At 55.1% G+C, this 23,089-nt stretch overlaps 1 protein-coding gene across 1 annotated transcript; it reads right to left on the bottom strand.

The window, feature by feature from the left end:
• Positions 1 to 12,798: 12,798 nt before the first annotated feature.
• Positions 12,799 to 21,705, bottom strand: UBFD1 (ubiquitin family domain containing 1). Its single transcript, XM_078594762.1, has 7 exons — positions 21,446 to 21,705; positions 19,070 to 19,399; positions 18,381 to 18,589; positions 17,262 to 17,327; positions 16,102 to 16,207; positions 14,758 to 14,840; positions 12,799 to 13,876 (listed from the first exon to the last, which is right to left on the bottom strand). The coding sequence occupies exons 1-7, from the start codon at positions 21,459 to 21,461 to the stop codon at positions 13,766 to 13,768; spliced, it is 921 nt and encodes a 306-aa protein (XP_078450888.1). The 5' UTR covers positions 21,462 to 21,705; the 3' UTR covers positions 12,799 to 13,765.
• Positions 21,706 to 23,089: the final 1,384 nt, after the last annotated feature.

Raw genomic sequence — 23,089 nt, 5'->3', positions numbered from 1 at the left:
CTCCCTCCTCCTCCACCTCGCTCCCTCCTCCACCTCGCCCCCCCTCCACCTCGCTCCCTCCTCCTCCACCTCGCTCCCCCCTCCACCTCGCTCCCCCCTCCACCTCGCTCCCTCCTCCACCTCGCTCCCTCCTCCACCTCGCTCCCTCCTCCTCCACCTCGCTCCCCCTTCCACTCGCTCCCTCCTCACCTCGCTCCCTCCTCCACCTCGCTCCCTCCTCCTCCACCTCGCTCCCCCTTCCACCTCGCTCCCTCCTCCACCTCGCTCCCTCCACCTCCACCTCGCTCCCTCCTCCACCTCGCTCCCTCCTCCACCTCGCTCCCTCCTCCACCTCGCTCCCTCCACCTCCACCTCGCTCCCTCCTCCTCCACCTCGCTCCCCCCTCCACCTCGCTCCCTCCTCCACCTCGCTCCCTCCTCCACCTCGCTCCCTCCACCTCCACCTCGCTCCCCCTTCCACCTCGCTCCCTCCTCCACCTCGCTCCCTCCACCTCCACCTCGCTCCCTCCACCTCCACCTCGCTCCCTCCTCCTCCACCTCGCTCCCCCTTCCACCTCGCCCCCTCCTCCACCTCGCTCCCTCCTCCACCTCGCTCCCTCCACCTCCACCTCGCTCCCTCCTCCACCTCGCTCCCCTTCCACCTCGCTCCTCCTCCACCTCGCTCCCTCCTCCACCTCGCTCCCTCCTCCACCACCTCGCTCCCTCCTCCTCCACCTCGCTCCCTCCTCCACCTCGCTCCCCCTTCCACCTCGCTCCCTCCTCCACCTCGCTCCCCCTTCCACCTCGCTCCCCTCCTCCACCTCGCTCCCTCCTCCACCACCTCGCTCCCTCCACCTCCACCTCGCTCCCTCTTCCACCTCGCTCCCCCTTCCACCTCGCTCCCTCCTCCACCTCGCTCCCTCCTCCACCTCGCTCCCTCCTCCTCCACCTCGCTCCCTCCTCCTCCACCTCGCTCCCTCCTCCACCTCGCCCCCCCCCTCCACCTCGCCCCCCCCTCCACCTCGCTCCCTCCTCCACCTCGCTCCCCCCTCCTCCACCTCGCTCCCTCCTCCTCCACCTCGCTCCCCCCTCCACCTCGCTCCCCCTTCCACCTCGCTCCCTCCTCCACCTCGCTCCCTCCTCCACCTCGCTCCCTCCTCCTCCACCTCGCTCCCCCTTCCACCTCGCTCCCTCCTCCACCTCGCTCCCTCCTCCACCTCGCTCCCTCCTCCACCTCGCTCCCTCCTCCTCCACCTCGCTCCCTCCTCCTCCACCTCGCTCCCTCCTCCACCTCGCTCCCTCCTCCAACTCACTCCCTCCTCCTCCACCTCGCTCCCTCCTCCACCTCACTCCCTCCTCCTCCACCTCGCTCCCCCTTCCACCTCGCTCCCTCCTCCACCTCGCTCCCTCCTCCTCCACCTCGCTCCCTCCTCCTCCACCTCGCTCCCCCTTCCACCTCGCTCCCTCCTCCACCTCGCTCCCTCCTCCACCTCGCTCCCTCCTCCACCTCGCTCCCTCCTCCACCTCGCTCCCTCCTCCACCTCGCTCCCTCCTCCTCCACCTCGCTCCCCCTTCCACCTCACTCCCTCCACCTCCACCTCGCTCCCTCCTCCACCTCGCTCCCTCCTCCACCTCGCTCCCTCCTCCTCCACCTCGCTCCCTCCTCCACCTCACTCCCTCCACCTCCACCTCGCTCCCTCCTCCACCTCGCTCCCTCCTCCACCTCGCTCCCTCCTCCTCCACCTCGCTCCCCCTTCCACCTCACTCCCTCCACCTCCACCTCGCTCCCTCCTCCACCTCGCTCCCTCCTCCACCTCGCTCCCTCCTCCTCCACCTCGCTCCCTCATCCACCTCACTCCCTCCACCTCCACCTCGCTCCCTCCTCCACCTCGCTCCCCTCCTCCTCCACCTCGCTCCCCCTTCCACCTCGCTCCCTCCTCCACCTCACTCCCTCCACCTCCACCTCGCTCCCTCCTCCACCTCGCTCCCTCCTCCACCTCACTCCCTCCTCCTCCACCTCGCTCCCTCCTCCACCTCGCTCCCTCCTCCACCTCACTCCCTCCTCCTCCACCTCGCCCCCCCCTCCACCTCGCTCCCTCCTCCACCTCGCTCCCTCCTCCACCTCGCTCCCCCCTCCTCCACCTCGCTCCCTCCTCCACCTCACTCCCTCCTCCTCCACCTCGCCCCCCCCTCCACCTCGCTCCCTCCTCCACCTCGCTCCCTCCTCCACCTCACTCCCTCCTCCTCCACCTCGCTCCCTCCTCCACCTCGCTCCCTCCTCCACCTCGCTCCCTCCTCCACCTCGCTCCCCCCTCCTCCACCTCGCTCCCTCCTCCTCCACCTCGCTCCCTCCTCCACCTCGCCCCCCCCTCCACCTCGCCCCCCCCTCCACCTCGCTCCCTCCTCCACCTCGCTCCCCCCTCCTCCACCTCGCTCCCTCCTCCTCCACCTCGCTCCCTCCTCCACCTCGCCCCCCCTTCCACCTCGCTCCCTCCTCCACCTCGCTCCCCCCTCCTCCACCTCGCTCCCTCCTCCACCTCGCTCCCTCCTCCTCCACCTCGCTCCCTCCTCCACCTCGCTCCCCCTTCCACCTCGCTCCTTCCTCCACCTCGCTCCCTCCACCTCCACCTCGCTCCCTCCTCCACCTCGCTCCCTCCTCCTCCACCTCGCTCCCCCCTCCACCTCGCTCCCCCTTCCACCTCGCTCCCTCCTCCACCTCGCTCCCTCCACCTCCACCTCGCTCCCCCCCTCCACCTCGCTCCCTCCTCCACCTCGCTCCCTCCACCTCCACCTCGCTCCCCCTTCCACCTCGCTCCCTCCTCCACCTCGCTCCCTCCTCCACCTCGCTCCCTCCTCCACCTCGCTCCCTCCTCCACCTCGCTCCCTCCTCCACCTCGCTCCCTCCTCCTCCACCTCGCTCCCCCCCTCCACCTCGCTCCCTCCACCTCCACCTCGCTCCCTCCTCCACCTCGCTCCCTCCTCCACCTCACTCCCTCCTCCTCCACCTCGCTCCCTCCTCCACCTCGCTCCCTCCTCCACCTCACTCCCTCCTCCTCCACCTCGCTCCCTCCTCCTCCACCTCGCTCCCTCCTCCACCTCGCTCCCCCCTCCACCTCGCTCCCTCCTCCACCTCACTCCCTCCTCCTCCACCTCGCTCCCTCCTCCACCTCGCTCCCCCCTCCTCCACCTCGCTCCCTCCTCCTCCACCTCGCTCCCTCCTCCACCTCGCTCACTCCACCTCGCTCCCTCCTCCACCTCACTCCCTCCTCCTCCACCTCGCTCCCTCCTCCACCTCGTTCCCTCCTCCTCCACCTCCTCCACCTCGCTCCCTCCTCCTCCACCTCGCTCCCTCCTCCACCTCGCTCCCTCCTCCAGCTTGGATCCTTCCTACCTCTTCCATCCCCCCCCCCTCCGATTAGCTACGTACGGTGGGAAAGAAGTTAAACGCACACACAACAATCTACTCCCCTCCGGACGCTCAACTACCTCTCCCCACTCATCTCAGTCGCCCCTCCAACGGACGCAACAATGCACGTGAAGTCAGTGGCACGGCACGGCTCCGTTGGACAGTGGAAAAAAATATGTATGCGGGATCCCATTGTCTAAAATAGTGGTTGTTTTTGTTTGGTATGATCGTGTAAATATAAATGTGTCGTTAAACCCGCCACCACCCGACACAGCGAATGAGTGAGGTTTGTCACGTAAACAACTCGTGACAAATTCGTTACCTAGTTCAGCACGCATCGGTGTGTTGGAGAGTAAACCCATTACAGCTTTGACAATTCCAGAACCGTGACAACAACGACAAGCAGCATCAGGCGACAGCCAGAATTGTGGAGAAATCCTCCTCCTGCTTCGGTCTTAAATAGACGGGGGCACAAATGTCGTCACTCGTGAGCCAAGCATTATGTACATAATGTACACATTATGTACATTATGTACATGTGTACATAATGTGTGTGCATTACCAATGCACATTGTATATGTCCATTATGTATGTGTGTTGTGTTTGTACATTTTGCATGGATGTTATGGATACACGTTATGCATATGCATGATGTGTGTACATTACGCATGCACATTGCCTTTGCCCCGTTGTGTATGTGCGTTGCGTATGTTCATTATGTATGCACATTTTGTTGGTCAATTATGCATGTATAGCATGCAAGTACATCGCGTGGGTGACCTGTCAACTTTAACGACGCATTCACATCGACGCAATCTCACCCAACAACAACAACCACAACCACAACAACAACCACAACCTCTCTCCAGACACGGATCACATCGCTCGCGGCTGAATCTCAGCAGCGGTGGGAGTCGCAGCCGGCAGCCAGAGAGAGAGAGAGGGGGGGCGGTGGTGGTAAGTGGTGGTGGCGGTGGTAGTGGTGGTGGCTGTGGTGGTGGCGGTGGTGGTGTTGGTGGCGATGGTGGCTGTGGTGGTGGTGGTGGCGACGGTGGTGGAGGAGGTGGTGGTGGTGGCGGTGCTGGTGGTGGTGGCGACGGTGGTGGTGCTGGCTGTGGTGGTGGTGGTGGTGGTGTGCCGCTGCCCTCTGCCGGTGCCGCGTTCGCCGGCCACAGCTGCAGCGCTCACCGCACTCACCAGAGGCGTAGCTAGGATTTTTTGCGCCCGGGGACGAACTATAAAATTGGCGCCCCCCCCCCCCCCGTTTAATCACATTTTCCTATTACATCGCATAAGGAATAACAATTGTAATTTTTTATAAAACATTGTATTTAAAGAAGCAATTTATAGAAATTATGGCTCACTCAGTCACTGTCGTAGACTGGTTGACATAGTCTACAAAAGATACATTTTTCTTGATTTCACTGTCGCAAACTGGTCAATCACGTAATCAAAATCAGTTTTTTCCAATGTTTCTCTTTCAACGCTAAGAAGAGCAAGATCGCTGAGACGATCTTGTCCCATTGAAGCCGCAAATACGACAAAATAAGTTTCAATTTGCTGAACGTCCGCTCACAGCTTGCAATTGAAACTCCTATTGTTAATCAAATTTGCAGTGAAATTCGCAAATTCGGAAATATGTCGTCTCCATGAAACACAATAAAACCAAGAAGATCCAAAGGAGTTTCTGGTAGAACTTCATTCCGGTTACTGAGCAGCATTTTGCAATCTCAAATTTTTGTGAAAAGTTAGTGGCCATTGATGTCGGTGTCATAGAAATTTCAAAAATCTGTGCAATTTCGATGAATTGCATCGACATCTGTGTCGGATAGAAGGTGACTCAGAAATCCAAATTTTGTGTTCAGGTCTTTTAGTCGTAAAACCCGTGTTGACATCTCCTGTTGAAGTCGATAAAATGCGCTCTTCATAACGCGCACAATTTCTTCTTCTGCTGAAAGTCCTGCATCTCTTGCCAGTTCTCCTGGCATCTTCCGACGTCGCCTAATTCTTCTGTCCACATCGATCCCCCAGGCTGTGCATCTTGTTTTGGCGTTTTCTACAGCAAATTGGCTGAAATCATCACGAAGCTTGACAAATTCATGCCCCAAAGATTCAAGATCAGTTGCTGCTTCCTTGAAATTCATAGTAGGATCCTGTAAGCGCTTCTGAATACGATACATTTTTCCAAGAATGACATTCCAGAAATGTATTAAAACTATGAAGTAAAAATTTAATACGCATGCCTGTAACTGTTCTGCATCACTTCTGGTTTCAGGCATCATAGTTGCGTCCTCCGATAATTTGTCTAGCAGCCCTACTAGTTCATCCAGTCCTTCATAGATAGCTTTAACAGCTTCTGATCGTGCACTCCAGCGTGTTTCAGACTCCCGCTTTACTGTGATGGGCACAGCTTTTTTAACTCTTCCCAACGAATTGTTGATCGAGAGAAAAACAAATATATACTTTCAACTGTTCCAAAAAATGTGACGACAAGTGGATCCTGTTTAGCTGAGTGTACTCCTGCTAAGTTTAAGCTGTGGTTGTCACAGTTGACAAACAATGCTCTGTGATTGTTGTCACATATTCGTTGTTGAAGGCTGGATATATGCCCAGTCATCACAGCAGCATTGTCATAACATTGTGCCCTACAGTCGGCTAGAGGTATGTTGTCAGATTTCAGTCTCTCGACGATGACTCTTTCTAGGCTTGATGCATCTTTTGCATGTCTCTCGATATAACCTAAAAATGATTCTTTGATAGTTACTTTTTTAGTTTGAAAATCCACATCCACAAATCTTATGACCTGAGAAAGCTGTTCCCGATGTCCTAGATAAGGAGTTGAGTCAAGTAAGATACCGTAATACTTGTTTTTCCTGATATCACTCAACAATTGGTTCTTTACAGTCGACGCAAGTATGTGGATAAATTCATTCTGGATTTCCGGTGACAAATAAGAAACTGATCCCGGATTTTCTCCTGCGTGCTGTACGTGTTTTGCTAACAATGGGTCATACTGAGCAACGAGTTTGATCAGCGCGAGAAAGTTTCCAACATTTTTATCCCCATCCGCATTCAAATTTTCCTCATGGGCACGTAGTGCCAAATTTTGTGAAACCAGAAACTTAATACAGGTGAGTATTCTTTGCAACATATCTCGCCAACGTTGTTTTTCTAAATGAATCTGAGCTTGAACCACTTGCGTCAATTCCAGTACCATCAATTATCCTTCATTCGGCTTCCTTCCATGTAGTAAAAGCTGTGCGGTGGCTAGGATTGTTTTCATGAGAATTTAGTTTGTCTGGCTTTCTCCACTTGTTGAAACCGTTTGTTAACTCAAACGAAGCTCGTGAGTTTGAACTCGATGATGTAAATAATAGACAACAAAAACAGTAAGCAGCTTTATTGATTGGTGAATATAATAGCCACGAACGATTCACTTCCTCTCCGTTCGCTAGTCGGCGTTTAAACCATGCTGATGTAATTGAACGTTCTCTGGATACTGATGATAGATTGTCTCTGTGCTGAAAAAGCAAGGATCCGAGAGTAATCATTTAATTGCGAAGAGGCTGTGATATTTTCGATAGCTTTGTCGTTTTATCAAATGCTAAGTAGCCAACATCGTGAAACCTTAGTACAGCAGGAACAGCATCATAATGAATATTTTCAGCTTCTCTATCAGAAGATTCTTCTACCTCATCTTCCCCGTTACTGTCAACTAGTTCATCATCATGTTGAACCTGTTCAACGACGACGCCCTGGTCTTCAGTGTTTTCGGAGTCTTCCTCTGAACCATGTTTTTCTCCGAGTCCTCAATGTCTTCAACCTTCTCGTTTGCATGCTCTGAAATAGGTGGTTGATAGCCGCCATCTTCTGATTCTGAAGAGTTGGAGTTTGCAGCTTCAGCTTCTTTCTTCTTGGCTTTCTTTAAAAAGCTAGCCAGTAATGTACTTCACTTTTTTGATGCCATTTCAGCTTCTTTTTTAAATTCTTTATATTAAGTTCACTTGCTTGCGCGCTTACGACCGTGCAAATCTTTCGGTCGTTTTTAACCCACTTCCCGTGATCCAATCGAGCTGACATTTTGCACACAGACTTGTTGTGCGTGACAATTTATTTTCGTGAAATTTTTTTCCTAAATTTTCCCTTTTTAGGAAAAAAAAAATGTCGCTAACACAATCATATATTTTTCCTAAACACAGAAAATGATTCTGGATGTGTGTCAACACACTATAAAAATGAAACTCTTACTCAAGAAAAACAGAAATGAATAAAAAAATAAAACCGATGCCACGCATATAAAGGATTTATAGTGAAAAACTTTGTTTTTACGGGTTAATTTTATTTTACGACATTGAGCTCCATTTCGTTTTCTTCCTGACATGGCTGACAAAAAATATAAATATATTATTATATCACTGAGTACACTGAAGTGAAAAAAACATGTGTAGGCCTAGACAATAACATAGTGGTACTGGCATAGTGCTACTACAAAAAATAATTATTATAATAATAATTAGGCTATACATGCAGATTAAAATTACATAATTTATACGCTTAAAGGCAGATTATGCTGCAGATATTTAAAAATATCGATATAATAAATTTTATTCTATATAAAAAATATATATGTTAATTTATTTATCAAAAAATATCATAAAACATACCTCTAGTGCGCCTTTTGGCGTCATCTGGTCCAACCCATGTGAGACTAGGCTCTAAGGAAAGCTGTCTCGGGTGTGGACCAATCAACTTCAAGGACAGTGCATACATTATCAGAGTTATGTCTTTTGTTTGCATTATGACTGCAGGTATTGCGGTTTATGCAAACATGACTCCTTGTAAAAAAGGTGTCAGTTTTGTTGCCAGATAGAAGGGTAAAAAAACAATTATCATACCTCTTGTTGTTCAAGTAACCAAAATAGGTCGTCGCTTTGGACGCCACTGCCTATAAGCTTATACTGTCGGTCGTACGCGGCCATGTAACGGCATAGACTTACCCGCCGAGTTTGACGCTCGTCTGGTGGCTTGTAGTCGTGGCACGGTGGTCTTAGCTAACACAGTAACACTCTCACTTAGTGTCTGCCAGCGAGCATGGCTCGGCTGTTAGGTCAGTTCAAATATAAGGTACGAGCGACGTACACGAATAAGTGAGCCTTGTAGTAAATGCTGCTAAATGAAGGCCACGCTCTGTTGACGTGCGTGGGCTGCTCCGGCTGCTGCAGCCGCCTGGAGCGTGGTGTCACTAATAAGAACTCAAAATAGGCCGTCGTAGTTTTCGCCACCAAAAAACAGGCCAGTGACTAAGGCTGATAGACTGCGCCTGTCTGTTGTTTGTGACGTTCTTCCATGTAAGTTCTTAATAGGCGTGCGTACCAAAATGTAATTGCAAGACATGTAGGCTGTGTGTGGCGGGATATATAAACTTTTAGGTTGAGGTGTAGATTTGTGCAGTAGTTTCAGGCTGCCGCGCCCGCCGCAATAAGTTATAATGTAACGTTGTAAGCCTCATTTTGGCGCCCCTTTACCTTGGCGCCCGGGGACATATGTACCCCCCTGCCCCCCCCCCCCCCTAGCTACGCCTCTGGCACTCACCCTCAACAATCGTCGTCATCGTTGTAGCCAGGGATTTAGATTTGTCATCAAGAGTTTAAGCAGCCCACCAAACCCCCCAAGCCACATCCCTCCCCCCTCCGACACATGGAGGAGACGAGGCAGGGTGGGGGAATTATTTTCCGGAGTACGGCCCCGGACGGCTCCGCGCGGCTATCGCTCCGAACCCGGCGACCCGAGTTCGATTCCCTCTCGGGGGCCACCAACAGCAGTGACGATTTTCTGAACTGGCTCTGGGCCTCCCCCTAAGTCGGCTGAGCCTCAAATGAGTACCTGGTTCTAGCGGGGTTAAACATCGACACCAGGGAGACAAAGGCGGCCGGGCGTGGTGCCTGGGACCCACGCCCTGGTGTGCCCCTGTCGGCCTTCATAGGTGCTGCTCGCTAACAGCACTTGCCCCTACAGTATGCCAAGGCTATGTGGGGGATCTTTGTCTTTGCGTGAATGTGGGGAGCGGTGGCGCGCCCCAAGTTGGATTCCCGCTCACGGTAACAATCAGTGGCGAACATTGTCCGCCTTTTGGCGTCCTCTGGTCTAACACCGTTTGAGACGAGGCTCAAAAGAAAGCTGTCTCTGGTGTGGACCAATCAGATTCAAGGACAATGCATTTATTATCAGAGTATGTTTTTTGTTGCATTCTGACCACAAGAATTGTGGTTAATGCAGTAACATGATTCCTTGTAAAAGGTTTCAGTTTGGTGTTTTAATATCTTGACACCTGTTTTGTTGGCAGATAAAAGGGGAAAACCCTATCGGTGTACCTTTAGGCCAACCCCCCTCTTCCTGATGACGAACGCTTGTGTTGCGATCGAAACGTCGTCGTCTTTTGTTATTTCTTTGAACCTATCTACGTGACTTTACCGAAAGACCCAAAGAATATGAATTCCTGCAGTCACGAAAGCTTCAAGTCAAGAGTACCGTGCCGTGTGTAGAAACATCGCCACTGATTGAGACAAAGGCGGCCGGGCGTGGTGTACCATTGTGGGCCTTCATAGGTGCTGCTCGCTAACAGCACTTGCCTCAAACAGCCTGTTCAGGCTGTACGGGTGATCTTTACCTTTTGCCCAATGACGAAATCCCCTCTTCTCACGCGATTTCATCTTCCAGGGCTCCTGCTGAAGTGCTCTCGCTCGGCTCCTCTCGTCAGCCGATACAATCCACTCAACCGCTGCGCCACACTGCAACCAACTCGTGATCATTAGAATGTAATCAGCGCGAGATTCTCGTCCAATCGCTTTTTATCCCCCGTCACTGTTTTGCCGCCACCGCCGCCACCACCACCAAAACAATTATCTCTTCGTATCGACTGTAACAGACTGTTGGGGCAAGTGCTGTTAGCGAGCACCTATGAAGGCCGGCACGGCACACGAAGGGGTGGGTGGCCAACACCGCGCCCGGCCGCCTTTGTCACCCCAGTGGCGATGTTTTCACACCGCACCAGGTACTCATTTGAGGCTGAGTCGAACTAGGGGAGGCCCAGGACCGGTTTAAATAATCGTCACCGGTGTTTGGCCGTGAGCGGGAATCGAACTCGGGTCGCCGGGTTCGTAGCTCAGCGCGAAACTGCTACACTACCGCTCCCCCATTATCATCAGCAGCATCACCACTAACTACCATCTACCATCATCCCCACCGCCATCAACTTCTTTCACTGCCACGGCCATTCACTGCCACCATTACCGCCACGAACCACCATCACCGCCACCACCACCGCCACCATCACCGCCACCACCACCGCCACCACCACCGCCACCATCACCGCCACCACCACCGCCACCACCACCGCCACCACCACCGCCACCATCACCGCCACCACCACCGCCACCACCACCGCCACCACCACCGCCACCACCACCGCCACCACCACCGCCATCACCACCGCCACCGTCACCGCCACCGCCACCACCACCGCCACCACCGCCGCCACCACCGCCACCACCACCGCCACCGCCACCACCACCGCCACCACCACCGCCACCACCACCGCCACCACCGCCACCACCACCGCCATCACCATCACCAACACCACCCATGCCAGACTATGGCGAATGTCTCTCAACGGCCAAGTCGGATTTCGGTTGCCAAAAGTCGTGACGCTGAATTAAAGTTGAAAATAGGAGGGCAGTTTTGTTGTTTCTTCTTATAAATCACGACTCTTTAATAATGCTGGAGGAATGCGATGAGCTATTAAGCTCTCTTTCACAGATGTTCAGTCACGGAGGTACGGTGACGACCCTGTAAGGCAGTGTGGTTCTTAACCTTGAGTGCAGCTTTGCACACCCCTGTGATGTTAATACATACATCGATTTAAATTTCTATTTAAAGATTTCGTGACTGCAGGGATTCACCACGAACTACCATCATCACCATTTTCATCCCCACCTTTTTCGCCAACAGCCACACCACAACCATCAGCACGACCATACCCCCATCACTACCATCACCAACTACCATCATCCCCACCGCCATCAACTTCTTTCACTGCCACGGCCATTCACTGCCTGTTCTCCACCTGAGGACGGCTGCTTGCGTTGTGGCCGAAACGTCGTGAGAATTAATTAATAGGTTTATTTTTATTATTTTATTATTTCCATTCTACGTGACTTTAGCGAAAGAACCAAGAAGATACATAGATTTAATTAAACAAAGTAGTTGTACTTGTGTGCCCCGGGTTTGTTTTTTTTCGATGATTTACCAACACAAATCTGGCCATGTCTCGGACCCCCAGAACGGGCATCCTGCACCCCCCAGGGTGAAAGACCACTGCTGTCGGGGGTGTAAGGTGGCCGACTCAGGGGGTGGAGGAGGCCGTGGGGGTAGGGGCATGAATAATAACAAGTCGGTGAAAAACAAACTTGAAACCAGCGTTAACAGCAGCTTGCGTCCATCGTGTCTTCCGCCCCCAGATTTCACCGCCCGATGTCCCGTTGGACTTCTTTCGCACCGTACATAGCAAACCGTGCTCATCGGTGGTGCGGGGGAAGGGCAACGCACTAAACACGGGGAGCAGTTGTAACGAAACGAATTGAAATCTCGGCGATTTAAAAGTGTGTGTGGGGCTTCCTAATATCGGAGGGAAAAGCGTTCACCGACGGCCGCAGCAGCAGCACATCCGAAAGCGATAGAACGCTGACTGGCCAGACCGGTGACACTGCTGAGACTTGTGAGATGTGGCGACATCAGTGGCAACACTGGTGACACCAGTGAGATGAAAGTGGTGACACTGGTGAGACGAAATTGGTAAGATTGGCGACATTGGTGAGACCAGTGACAACACTGGTGACACCAGCGAGATGAAAGTGGTGACACTGGTGAGACGAAATTGGTAAGATTGGCGACATTGGTGAGACCAGTGACAACACTGGTGACACCAGCGAGATGAGAGTGGTGACACTGGTGAGACGAAATTGGTAAGATTGGCGACATTGGTGAGACCAGTGACAACACTGGTGACACCAGCGAGATGAGAGTGGTGACACTGGTAATACCGGTGAAATGGCGACACTGGGGAAATCGGTGAGTTGAGGGTGCTGATAACTGGTGACAACGCTGAGATGACAGTGACGACATTGGCGAGACCGGCGAGGCCGATGCGACGAATGTCCACGACTGTCTCTTCGGTGCGCGCGAACCGACCAGACTTGCACCACAGCAACGTTGAGGGCCCGGGCTCAACGATAAATTTAACCCTGCAACACAAAATATAAAAAACCCACCAAAACAGAAGTGTCCGTCTTCGCTCCGTCACCTCTGTCCGGGAGGAAGCGGCTGCGGCGAGCATTACGAATCAAACAGAGCCGCGGATTCTCCTTGTCCAGTTCCGTTTTTTATTTACTCATTTGTTATTATTCGTCGTCACCACCGGGAGAAAAAACACAAACGCTGAACTTCATCGCCCAGCGGTAGCGAGGCGGAACCGCTCGAGCAACAGACGTCTGTCGCCGCCGCCGCTGCGGCTGGGGGTGCCCCACACGGTTGCGGCCGCATCCGTCCCGCAGGAGGTTTCCCCACCCCGATCGCTTCTTCGACAGCCGTCCCCCCCACCCCCAAAACTGGGGCCTCTCCCACAGTTCTGCGTCTTGCTGCGGCATCCCCCACGATTCGTGCCACGTCGCATCTTGGTCGACCGCAGGCGTGGCTGAGCCGGGCGGGCGGGCGGGCGGGCCGGGCGGGCGAGCTGGGCGGGTGAGCCAGGCGGGCAAGCGAGTCGGGTGCAGAGGTCCCCGCGTCGCCCCCCCCACGCGAGGCTTCGTAGGAACGCGAATGGCGGCACAAAAACACTTGAGGGGCATCGTCGTTATCGTCGTCGTCACCGTCGTCATCGTAATCATCATCGCCGTGGTCGTCGCCGTGGTCGTGGTCGCTGTCGTTAGTGCACAGAGTTCGTCGGTATATCAAAACCGGCAGCGGCCGCCTGCGTGCGCAGCAACCGAGATATTGCTTTCAAAAAGATGGTGATGCTTTCCTTTTATTATTGTTTCATCATTTTGATAACTTAATAGGCGATAACCTCGGCAAATACTATATCAAACATCAAAACAATAAATCATAAAAAAGTAACGCAACAAATTAAATAGAATAAGAGGCACGCCCTCCCCCCACCATCTGGCGTTCAGCGTTAAAAGTCCATTTTTGGTGGCAGCCGGAAGGGGCTGGAGTCTTGAGGCTGGTAGGGGGGTCGGGGGGGGGGGTAGTCCAGTCCGTCGTTGGGTGGAGAGGATCGAGGTGGCTGAGGAGGAGATGGCGGAGGAGGAGCAGCAGTCAAGCGGGGTCAGAAGAACTGCCACTTGCCCAGCACGGTGTCTTTGATGGCGTCGACGTACTGCACGGGCACCCAGTAGACCCAGTAGTAGGAGGCCTCCGTGGGGCCCAGCTGGAGCGCCTGACGGGACAAACGGCGACACGCCCATCGACACGGGCGGCCCCGGCCAGGTCAGAGAGGCCACCCACGCGGAGCCACCCACGCGGAGCCACCCACGCTGGAGCCACCCACGCTGAGGCACGGGCCCGCACGCACGTCGGGGCCCGCAAGCACGTCGTGGCCAACGTTCACAGGGACATCCCGCGCGTTCCGACGCAAGTCAACAGCAGCAAAGGTGACCCTGCGACGCGACCCCGCGCTGCGGGCACGGTGGTGTGGTGCGACCCCATTGTAGGGTGTGGTGTGTAGGGTGTGGTGTGTAGGGTGTGGTGCGACCCCATTGTAGGGTGTGCTGTGTAGGGTGTGGTGAGACCCCGCGGTGTGATTCCTAGCTGATTGGCAGTGTGGTGCAAGGTGGCGTGGTGTGGCGCTGTGTTGTGGGGTGGTGTGGTGCAAGGTGGTGTGACGCTGTGTTGTGGTGTGGTGCAAGGTGGTGTGGTGCAAGGTGGTGTGGCGCTGTGTTGTGGGGTGGTGTGGTGCAAGGTGGTGTGACGCTGTGTTGTGGTGTGGTGCAAGGTGGTGTGGTGCAAGGTGGTGTGGTGCAAGGTGGTGTGGCGCTGTGTTGTGGGGTGGTGTGGTGCAAGGTGGTGTGACGCTGTGTTGTGGTGTGGTGCAAGGTGGTGTGGTGCAAGGTGGTGTGGCGCTGTGTTGTGGGGTGGTGTGGTGCAAGGTGGTGTGACGCTGTGTTGTGGTGTGGTGCAAGGTGGTGTGGCGCTGTGTTGTGGTGTGGTGTGGTGCAAGGTGTTGTGGTGCAAGGTGGCGTGGCGTGACCCCACTCTCCGGTGTGGTGTGACCCCCCACGGCATGGGGGGGGGGGGGGGCGGTGTAGCCGTGCTGCGCACCATCATGTGGTAATCCTCATGCCCCTCGATCGGCTCGCTCACCACGTTCTTGATCGATCCCATCGGCAGCTTCTCCGTGCGCTCTGCGGCCACACGGGGAGGGGGGGGGGTGAGGCGGGGAGTCCGTTAGACATGGGGAACAACAGGAGGGCCCAGTGGGGGGGGAGAGCAACAGAGCCAGGGAACAGGAGCGGGACGGCAGGGAAACAGCGGCAGGGGAAGGGGTGGAAGAAACTGGCAGACGCGGCACACGTGGAACGAGTGGAACACGCAGCCGGGAGAACGGGGAGCTCGGTGCTGAAGACGACGGATCGGTGGCCACCGGGGGCGGGTTCGTGACGCACCAAGGTCCCCTCTGAGTGAAGAGCCGATGATTGCAATGCCGGCCACTTCTAACGACGCACGCCCCCCCCACCCTCTCCCGATTGAGCACGGCCAGAGCAGAAGGAGAAGGCTCACGGCACCGGTAGGGGCGCGGCATCCTACTCCCCACGGCCGCCGCGAGTCGAGAGGCCAGGGAGGCGATCGCTCCGTCAGCGAAAACAAAAGGTTACCGGGGCGGCCAGTCGGTCGCCATGGCAGCCGCGAGGCGCGTTGAGGTGCCCGAGGCCAATTAGCGGAGAGCAGCAGGCAGCGCTGTCAGCGGCGTGCGTGCGTGCGCGCTAATTAGAGGGCACGCACGTACCGACACGCGGCGTTGGTGCGGAGAGACCCGATGTGACGCTGTCTCAAGGTGTGTCAGGATGCGTCACGGGGCGTCACAGGGTGTCATGGGGTGTGGCAGCGTGCCACTGGGTCAAACGGCGCATCGCGGCGTGTCGCAGCGTGTCACGGCGTGTGATGATGGCAGTGTCACATGGTGTCACGTCTGTGGGGATATCCGTGCCACGACCAGTTTTCTTCTTCTTTTTCTACGCGAAGCTTCCTGCTCACCCCTCCCACCCGCATGAGCTGCCCCCTTCCCCTCACCCTCCCCTCATTGACCTGCCCCCCCCCCCCCCACGAGACCACGTAGAGTCTACCCGGCGAGCACCTTTGGGGCACCGCAGTGACGAGATGTTAACTACTTCGCCTGGTATGAAGGAGGCCATGGGTTCGATCCCGACCCTGACGCCTGTATAGTTTGCGTGTCTGTCTCACCACGGTGGTGTGTATTTTCTCCGTGTCCTCCGATTTTTCCCTCCACATTTAAATCAACATGCTTTTAGAGTACTTGCCTGCTGTACATTTCCATGTGACAAGCCACTTCGTTGAGCTATCATTTGTGGCCAGGTCGCTTCTGAAAAAGATATACCTGGTGTAATAAAAAAAGAAAAACAGTTTTATTATTTTCTCAAGTTGTACCTTTCGTGCCGATCCACAGCTGGTCCTGCTCCAGCTTGAACGTGAGCCGCACCTTCCCCCCGGACTTGTTAAACATCCCGGACAGCGGCACGGACGGCAGCCGCTCCTGCACGCGGGGACACGGGGACGTGAGGACACGGGTACGTGAAGACACGGGGACACGGGGACACGGAGACACGGGGACACGACGACACGGGGACACGACGACACGGGGACACGGGGACGTGAAGACACGGGGACACGACGACACGGGGACGTGAAAACACGGGGACACCAGCACATGGGGACGTGAAGACACAATACTGGGACATGGGGATACCAGGACATAGGGACACAAAGACACTGGGACACGAAGACACAGGCACACCAGGTTACGGGGACACCAGGATATGGGGACACGGAGACACAAAAATACAGGAACATGGAAACAGGGAGACGCAGGTACATCAAGACACGGGGACACCAATACACGGGGACGTGAGGACATGGGGACACAGGATCGTGGAGACACGGGGACAGAGGGACATCAGGACATGGAGAAATGAAGCCATAGGGACACAGGGACATGGAGATACGGGAGTAAACAACACAGGGACACTGAAACAAATGCGAGCTGTGTGATTGGGAGGAAGGGTAAAGCGTGCCATCTAGTGGTGGTGTTTGGCATCACCACCAGGGGTGGGGGCAGTGTCCTGGCTCAAAACAATGAGTAACAGGGAAGGGGTGGCCGCCAGTGGATTCGTGCGCCCATCTGTGCAGAGTTTGCAGCGTTATCCCTTGAAGCAAGCGGGATTACTCGGGGATTCACCCAGGCCCACCGACGTGGCAAAGTCCAAAAACGCTCGCCAACAGAATTGGCCGGGCACCGATAATACGGTCGGTGGAGGGGGGGGGGAGCTCGTGAACAACGATTACCGGACACTCGCTGCGGGTGATTTGTTCTCCCTGACCAAGTGAACCGCGCATGTGTTGTCCTTCACATTCTTTCGTCCGATTCTCAGATGAGAGTCGGGGAAGGAGGGGAGTGGGCAATGAAAGCGTGGAAGGAGGAGAGAGAGGGGAAAGTAGCGAGCGACAGAGCAGTGGCCAAAGTAGAAGGAGGGGGGGGGTCAGTAAGAGAGGGGAGAGCATGACAGGTAAGGGTTGAGGCGAGTGCTCACCATGGTACCCTTGATGGCCGGCATGATGTCGTCAGGTTTGCCCTTGTCCAGAACTTTCCTGTGTTGCTGCGAAGACAGGAAGCGGTGGGGGTGGGACGAGGATCACAACCCGGAGAGCACCCAACGAGGGGATTGGAGTGTGACGCGGTGAGGGTCAGGTGAGGGTCAGCCGAGCAAAGGATTCCCAAGAGACGTTTCGGAGTTCAGCCTTTCAGCGGCTGACAATCGTCAGCGACCAGTGGCTAAATTATTTTTTTTTCTAAAATCCGCAAATTCTAAATGTTTTGCTGTTAATGGCTGCGGAGCTTTCGTTGCTCAAGGTTCCTAAACTTTTACGGCTCAAAAAATTTGCAAGTAATGGTTCCAGTACCTCTACTGGTCACGGTTCTGGAACTTTCGCTGGTCACGGTGCTGGAACTTTCGCTGCTCACGGGCTCATGGTTCTAGTACCTCCGCAGATCACAGCTATGCAACCTCTGCGGCTCAGTGCTGACCGAGCAGTCAGAGGTTAAACTTCATAGAAATGAAGACGCTACACCAACGCGATCGTAGCTTGGGTGACGGTTGTAGTCGTGGTATATATGTATGTTGAACTTCTTTCGCACCATACATAGCCACGCTTGCAAATCGCAGGTGCGGGGCGAAGGACAAATTAAATACAAAAAGCAGTTCTAAAGAAATTCGGTTTCAATCTAGACTTTAAGGTGCATAACTCCAGTGGCTTCCTAATATCGGAAGCAAGAACGTTCCAAACGGCCACAGAAGCGCATCTGAAAGCGCGCGATGCGGTGACCATCTTTGTTCGATGGCTAGCTAAAAGCCGCTGCTGTGAGGATGACCGGAGTTCGTGTGGTGACGGTTTTTGCTCCTTATCGAGATCAGTGAGGTTCATATGTGGAAAGCACTTTGCGTGCAATCAGCGCCACCTTGCAAATTTATTAAGTATCCATTCGGCAATCAGGAGCCAAAGCAGCTTGGCGAGCACTGGACATAGACACGGTCGGACCTTGCAGCACCCGTCACGACACACGTGCCAGGGAATTTTGTACACGCTGCAGGCTTGAAGGTGGTGGTAGTGGAAGTGGGGTGGGGGGGGGAGGTAGGGGGAGGGTGGGGCACCTTCTGCCGGCAGAGCGGCTCCTTCTTGGGCTCGTCGGCCCTCGTCTCCTGCGCCACCACCTCCTTGGGCGCGTTGACGGCGAGGACGTCGGTCAGCGTCGAGCCGACCACCATGAACTTGGCTCCACTCGTCACCTTCATGTCACGCAGCGTGCGCTCCTCCCGCACCAGCCCCTTGAACATCACCTTCTGCATCGCCGGCGGGACGCCTGGAGACAAATGCACGCGCACGCACGCACGGGAACGAGTGTAACCGAACGAGTGCCACCCTCTGGGTCGTAAGACGCACCAGCAAGTATCGGAGAGTAAGACGCTGCCCGCGAACCTTTGGGTGATTTTGAAGAGAAATGATACCTCAACCTGAACGCGACCTCTATAATAATGATAAGCGGTTTTATTATATCGCCAACTCTCGCATCCACAGTGCTGGGTTAAACCACCAAACACTACCCCCTACCCTACCCATACTCTCCCTAAGCCTTAACCAACAAACCACTACCCAATGCAGTAGTCACACGAACCACCCAGCTCCTACGCCTAAGCACACAAACTATCCTGGCCCGAGCACTCGTCTTACCTCTACCACTATCCACACCAACCGCCCCGTAGCCGACCATCCCGTACCCAAATCCACACCAAGTCAACCTGGCTCGAGCACGACCCCAGCAGTATTCCACTGCGTCTCACACCTGTGAGAGTGTGGATCGTGTTCTTGAGGCTGGCGCCCGTGCTGTCCAGAGACACGGACACATCGAACTTGGCCTTGTTGTAAATGATTTTGATGTCAACCAGGTCGGGCGCGCACTCCCCTCCCGCCGCCGTGACCCCATTGACGGCAGCGGGCGTCTCCGCGTCGGCGTTCCGCGAGCTCTCTCCTGGCGCGGACTCCGTGACCTCCTTGCCGACGACCTCGCCAACGACCTCGCCGACGACCTCGCCGGCCACGCTGACCTCGCCGCGGGGGCCGCCCTCCCCCTCCGACGAGTTTGTGTCGCCGCTCAGCGCGTCGGCCTCTGTGTCTTGAGGCCGCAAGAAACGCGGGGAGGAGAGAGGGGGTGGCGGGGGGACGACGACAGAGAGAGGAACGAGGTGAGAGAGATCGCAGAGCGAGAAGGGACGAGAAGACAGAAGGGTCAGACGAAAGAGTGGCGAGAAGGGAGATTGGAGTGTGGGCGGAGTGGGGATTAAGGGGGAAGTGTGCTGAGAGGGGAAAGTGGGGAAAGCGTGCACAGAGGGTAGAGTGGAGATGAGTAGAGAAAGGGGAAAATAGGCCATCAATGGGGGAAGCAGTGTGGAAGCAGCCTGACACATGAGCAGCAGTGCCTGGGTCCTTCTCTCCCCTTGGTCACCGGGATTCCTGGATTGTGACCCCCTCCATGACCCCCTCTGTGATCTCAGGCCCACCCCCTCGTCCCTCACTTCCCCGTCTTATAGGGCCCCCCAGGTCCCACTCCCCCTCGAGTGCCACCTCCCCCCCCATGACTAGCCATTTTCATACAAGCCGATATCTAACTTCGCTGCGTGACGATTTCCGCGCGATCCCATCGCCAACTGTTTCGCAATTCGGCTGGAATGTCGCTTTTGTTTTTGTTGTTGTACCGCGATAGCTTTTCTGTTGCGCATGAAGATTGCTTCAAACGCAACGCAACTTTAAACTGCAATTCACTCACTCGGCACAGGCCCAACCAGGCGCGTCCTCCAACACACGGGCCCGTAAGGGTCTTCTTAAACACGGAGAATACACGAACGCGGCATTTAAATCATTCCAAACCGCTACGATAACGATTTGTAAACCGCCAGACAGTCCATCCCTCGATGAAACAAGTTTGCAGAGAAGTGCTTATAGCACTTGGGTTTCTTTAAACAAAACAAACTAACAAAAAGTTTCTAATCACGTTCGTTAATTCCGCAAACACGCCAGCACCTCGCGTATTTCAGATACAAACGCGCAACGATAACCCACGACGTTTAGATGTTTCGGAGCGAGGGACGACACGATCATCGTGGACTTTACGTCGCAGTAATATCGCCACATCGCGGCGAGGGGAGTCAACAACGTTTCAAAACGGGACCAAGATGACATCGCAACCACCACCCCACCCCCTGCCGACGAAGGCCACGACTAGCCCAGTCCCACGACGAACCAAGTCCCACTCCGCACCGGCGCGGGGTTCCGGCGACACGGGGAGAACCAGGCAAGCCAAGGAGATACCAGGGGGGGGGGCAAAGGAGCAAAGCAACGGGTACCAGGGGATCGGACGTCGGAACCGGAGCTAGAACCAAGGCGCAGAAACAACTGCGGCCACCACCCAAAAAACCCAGGGGGTTACGAATCAATAAAGACTCAAAACGACTCCACGAACCCCGAGGAGAAGGGGGTCCCCCCAGAACCCCGAGAAGGGGGTCCCCCCCAGAACCCCGAGAAGGGGGGGGGTGGGGGGGGTCCCCCCCCCACACCCCCGAGGTTCCCCGTTCCAGTTGTTAAGTCAGCGGTGGTCACCAAAGGCGCAGTAGTAGAAGCAGCAGCAGCCCCACGGGCGGCGTGGGGGGGGGGGGCCGCGACCCCCGTAACCTGGGAGGCCGAAACAGCGTTTCCAGCGGGGGGCACCCTCTGGGTTCAACCCCGGGAACCAGAACCGAGACCCGTGACCAGACGATGGTCCCAGATGATGATCCCAGACGATGGTCCCAGACGATGATCCCAGATGATGATCCCAACCAGATGATGATCGCAACCAGATGATCCCAGATGATGATCCCAACCAGATGATGGTGCCAGATGATGATCCCAGATGATGATCCCAACCATATGATGATCCCAACCAGATGATGATCCCAACCAGATGATGATCCCAACCAGATGGTGGTCCCAGACGATTATCCCAGACGATGATCCCAGATCCCTAAGACATAGAACCAAGGAACCAGATACAGGTGGGAGGGGGGGGAGCCAGGGGGGGGGTTGGAGGATATGTTGGCTCTGCGAACCGGGGACCCCGGGGGGACCCCGAGGGGACCCCGGGGACCCCGGGCCCAGCTGCTGGTCCCACGACCCCCTCACTCACCGTGCGTAGCCGCCATCACGCAGCGGGGGATTGTGGGTAGCGCACGTGACGTCTCCTCAGGACTCTCGCATGGCTGCGTCGGCTTTCTGCTCTATCCCCCCCCACCACCACCACCACCTCCTCCCCGTGTCGTCCACAGCGTTGTCTTGCACGTCCGCCTTTGTCTCTCTCTCTCTGTCTGTCTCCCCGCCCGTCACGATGTCACCGCTCCGTGCCGGCTGCTGAGGGAACCCAGAAGCGGCCGCGCGACTGTCGGAAGTGACGTCAGATCCTCCCCCCCGAGCGGTGACGTCATGCCCCCCACGCGTGACATGGCACTCTCGCGGTGACGTCACGGCGCGGCTGTGTAAACAAGTGGTTACAGTGGGCTGCGAAACGTCGCCTGTTGTATGCATCTTTTAAGACCGCAGTGTTGTTGACCAACGTGATTTGTTGTTTTTGTTGTTGTTGTTGGTTAAAGTGGAATTTTTGAAAGAAAACAAATTCTCCGTGAACTTTTTCACGCTTTTAAAAATTATGCGCAACTGGATTTTTAGACGTTTCGTGTCACGGGGCAATGGCAGTTATACAGCAAATGTGTTTTGTTGTTGCTAAACAATCGCCTCACGTTTCGTCGCAATGACATGGCACTATTAAGGTGACATCATAGCCCCGAGAGATACAGCTGTGCAGCGATGACGTCACCGCGCGCATTGACACGACTTTCTTGGTGATGTCACGAGTCACCAAATCGTCCGATGACGTCACGAGATTTGAAGTCAGACGATTCGATGATGCTGAAGCTACGTTGGCAGTGGCGCAGAAGCACAAATAACAACAATAACAACAGCACTCAACATACTTCACGTTTTGGAGTAAGTGACCGTTCGTCGTGTGCTGCCGAACGTGTGTTTATTTCACGTGGCTGTTTAACGCGTTACGGGCCGTCACATTACAATCAAATGACGTCATTTCCCAAACAATTGTTACATGATCGATCTCTCGCAAAGAGACGATCACCCCTCTCTGTTACCTGTGTTGCTCTCGCTATCTATCTTGGTGATATCTGTCTGCTAATATGTCTGTCTATAGTTTTCTGGTTAGATTTTATGTCGCTATTTCATTATACCTGATGATGATTGCTTGTGTTGCAATCGAAACGTCGTATTCTATTATTTAATTTAATTTATTATTTTATCTTTAGACGTGACTTAACCGAAAGAAACAAATAATAATTCCTGCAGTCACGAAAGTTCTAAAATTAAGATCGACACAACTTTTGTTAAATTAAAGTTGTGCTGATTGTGGCCTCCCCCTGAACTAAACCTGATCAAACTCCAGTAAACGTGCCACAACGTTGGGCCCCGACCTTGGCAGGTTGGTTGTGAGACCCTTACACACCAACGTTGGCTCAAAACTTCCCCGGTTTGTTGTGTGGGTGTGTGAGTGGGTGTGTGGGTGGGTGAGTGGGTGGATGAGTGGGTGGGTGGGTGGGTGAGTGGGTGTGTGGGTGAGTGTGTGGGTGTGTGGATGAGTGGGTGGGTGAGTGGATGGGTGGGTGAGTGAGTGGGTTGGTGGGTGAGTGAGTGGGTTGGTGGGTGAGTGAGTGGGTTGGTGGGTGGTAAAGTGGGTGGGTGAGTGGGCGGGTGGGTGAGTGGGCGGGTG

This window comes from Lampetra planeri, chromosome 5 (assembly GCF_965212315.1).
Source record: "Lampetra planeri chromosome 5, kcLamPlan1.2.h2, whole genome shotgun sequence".
NCBI classification, from domain to species: Eukaryota; Metazoa; Chordata; class Hyperoartia; order Petromyzontiformes; family Petromyzontidae; genus Lampetra; species Lampetra planeri.
The sequence above is the reverse complement of the archived record's forward strand: the minus strand, read 5'-3'. Positions and strand labels throughout refer to the sequence as shown.

What these genes read in the sequence shown, in the direction of transcription:
- UBFD1 (XM_078594762.1), bottom strand. An exon ending in GCTGTGGATCGGCACGAAAG is followed by an intron (nt 14,841 to 16,101) that starts GTACAACTTGAG and finishes GTGTGGCCGCAG; the next exon opens with AGCGCACGGAGAAGCTGCCG. An exon ending in ATGAGGATTACCACATGATG is followed by an intron (nt 13,877 to 14,757) that starts GTGCGCAGCACG and finishes TTGTCCCGTCAG; the next exon opens with GCGCTCCAGCTGGGCCCCAC.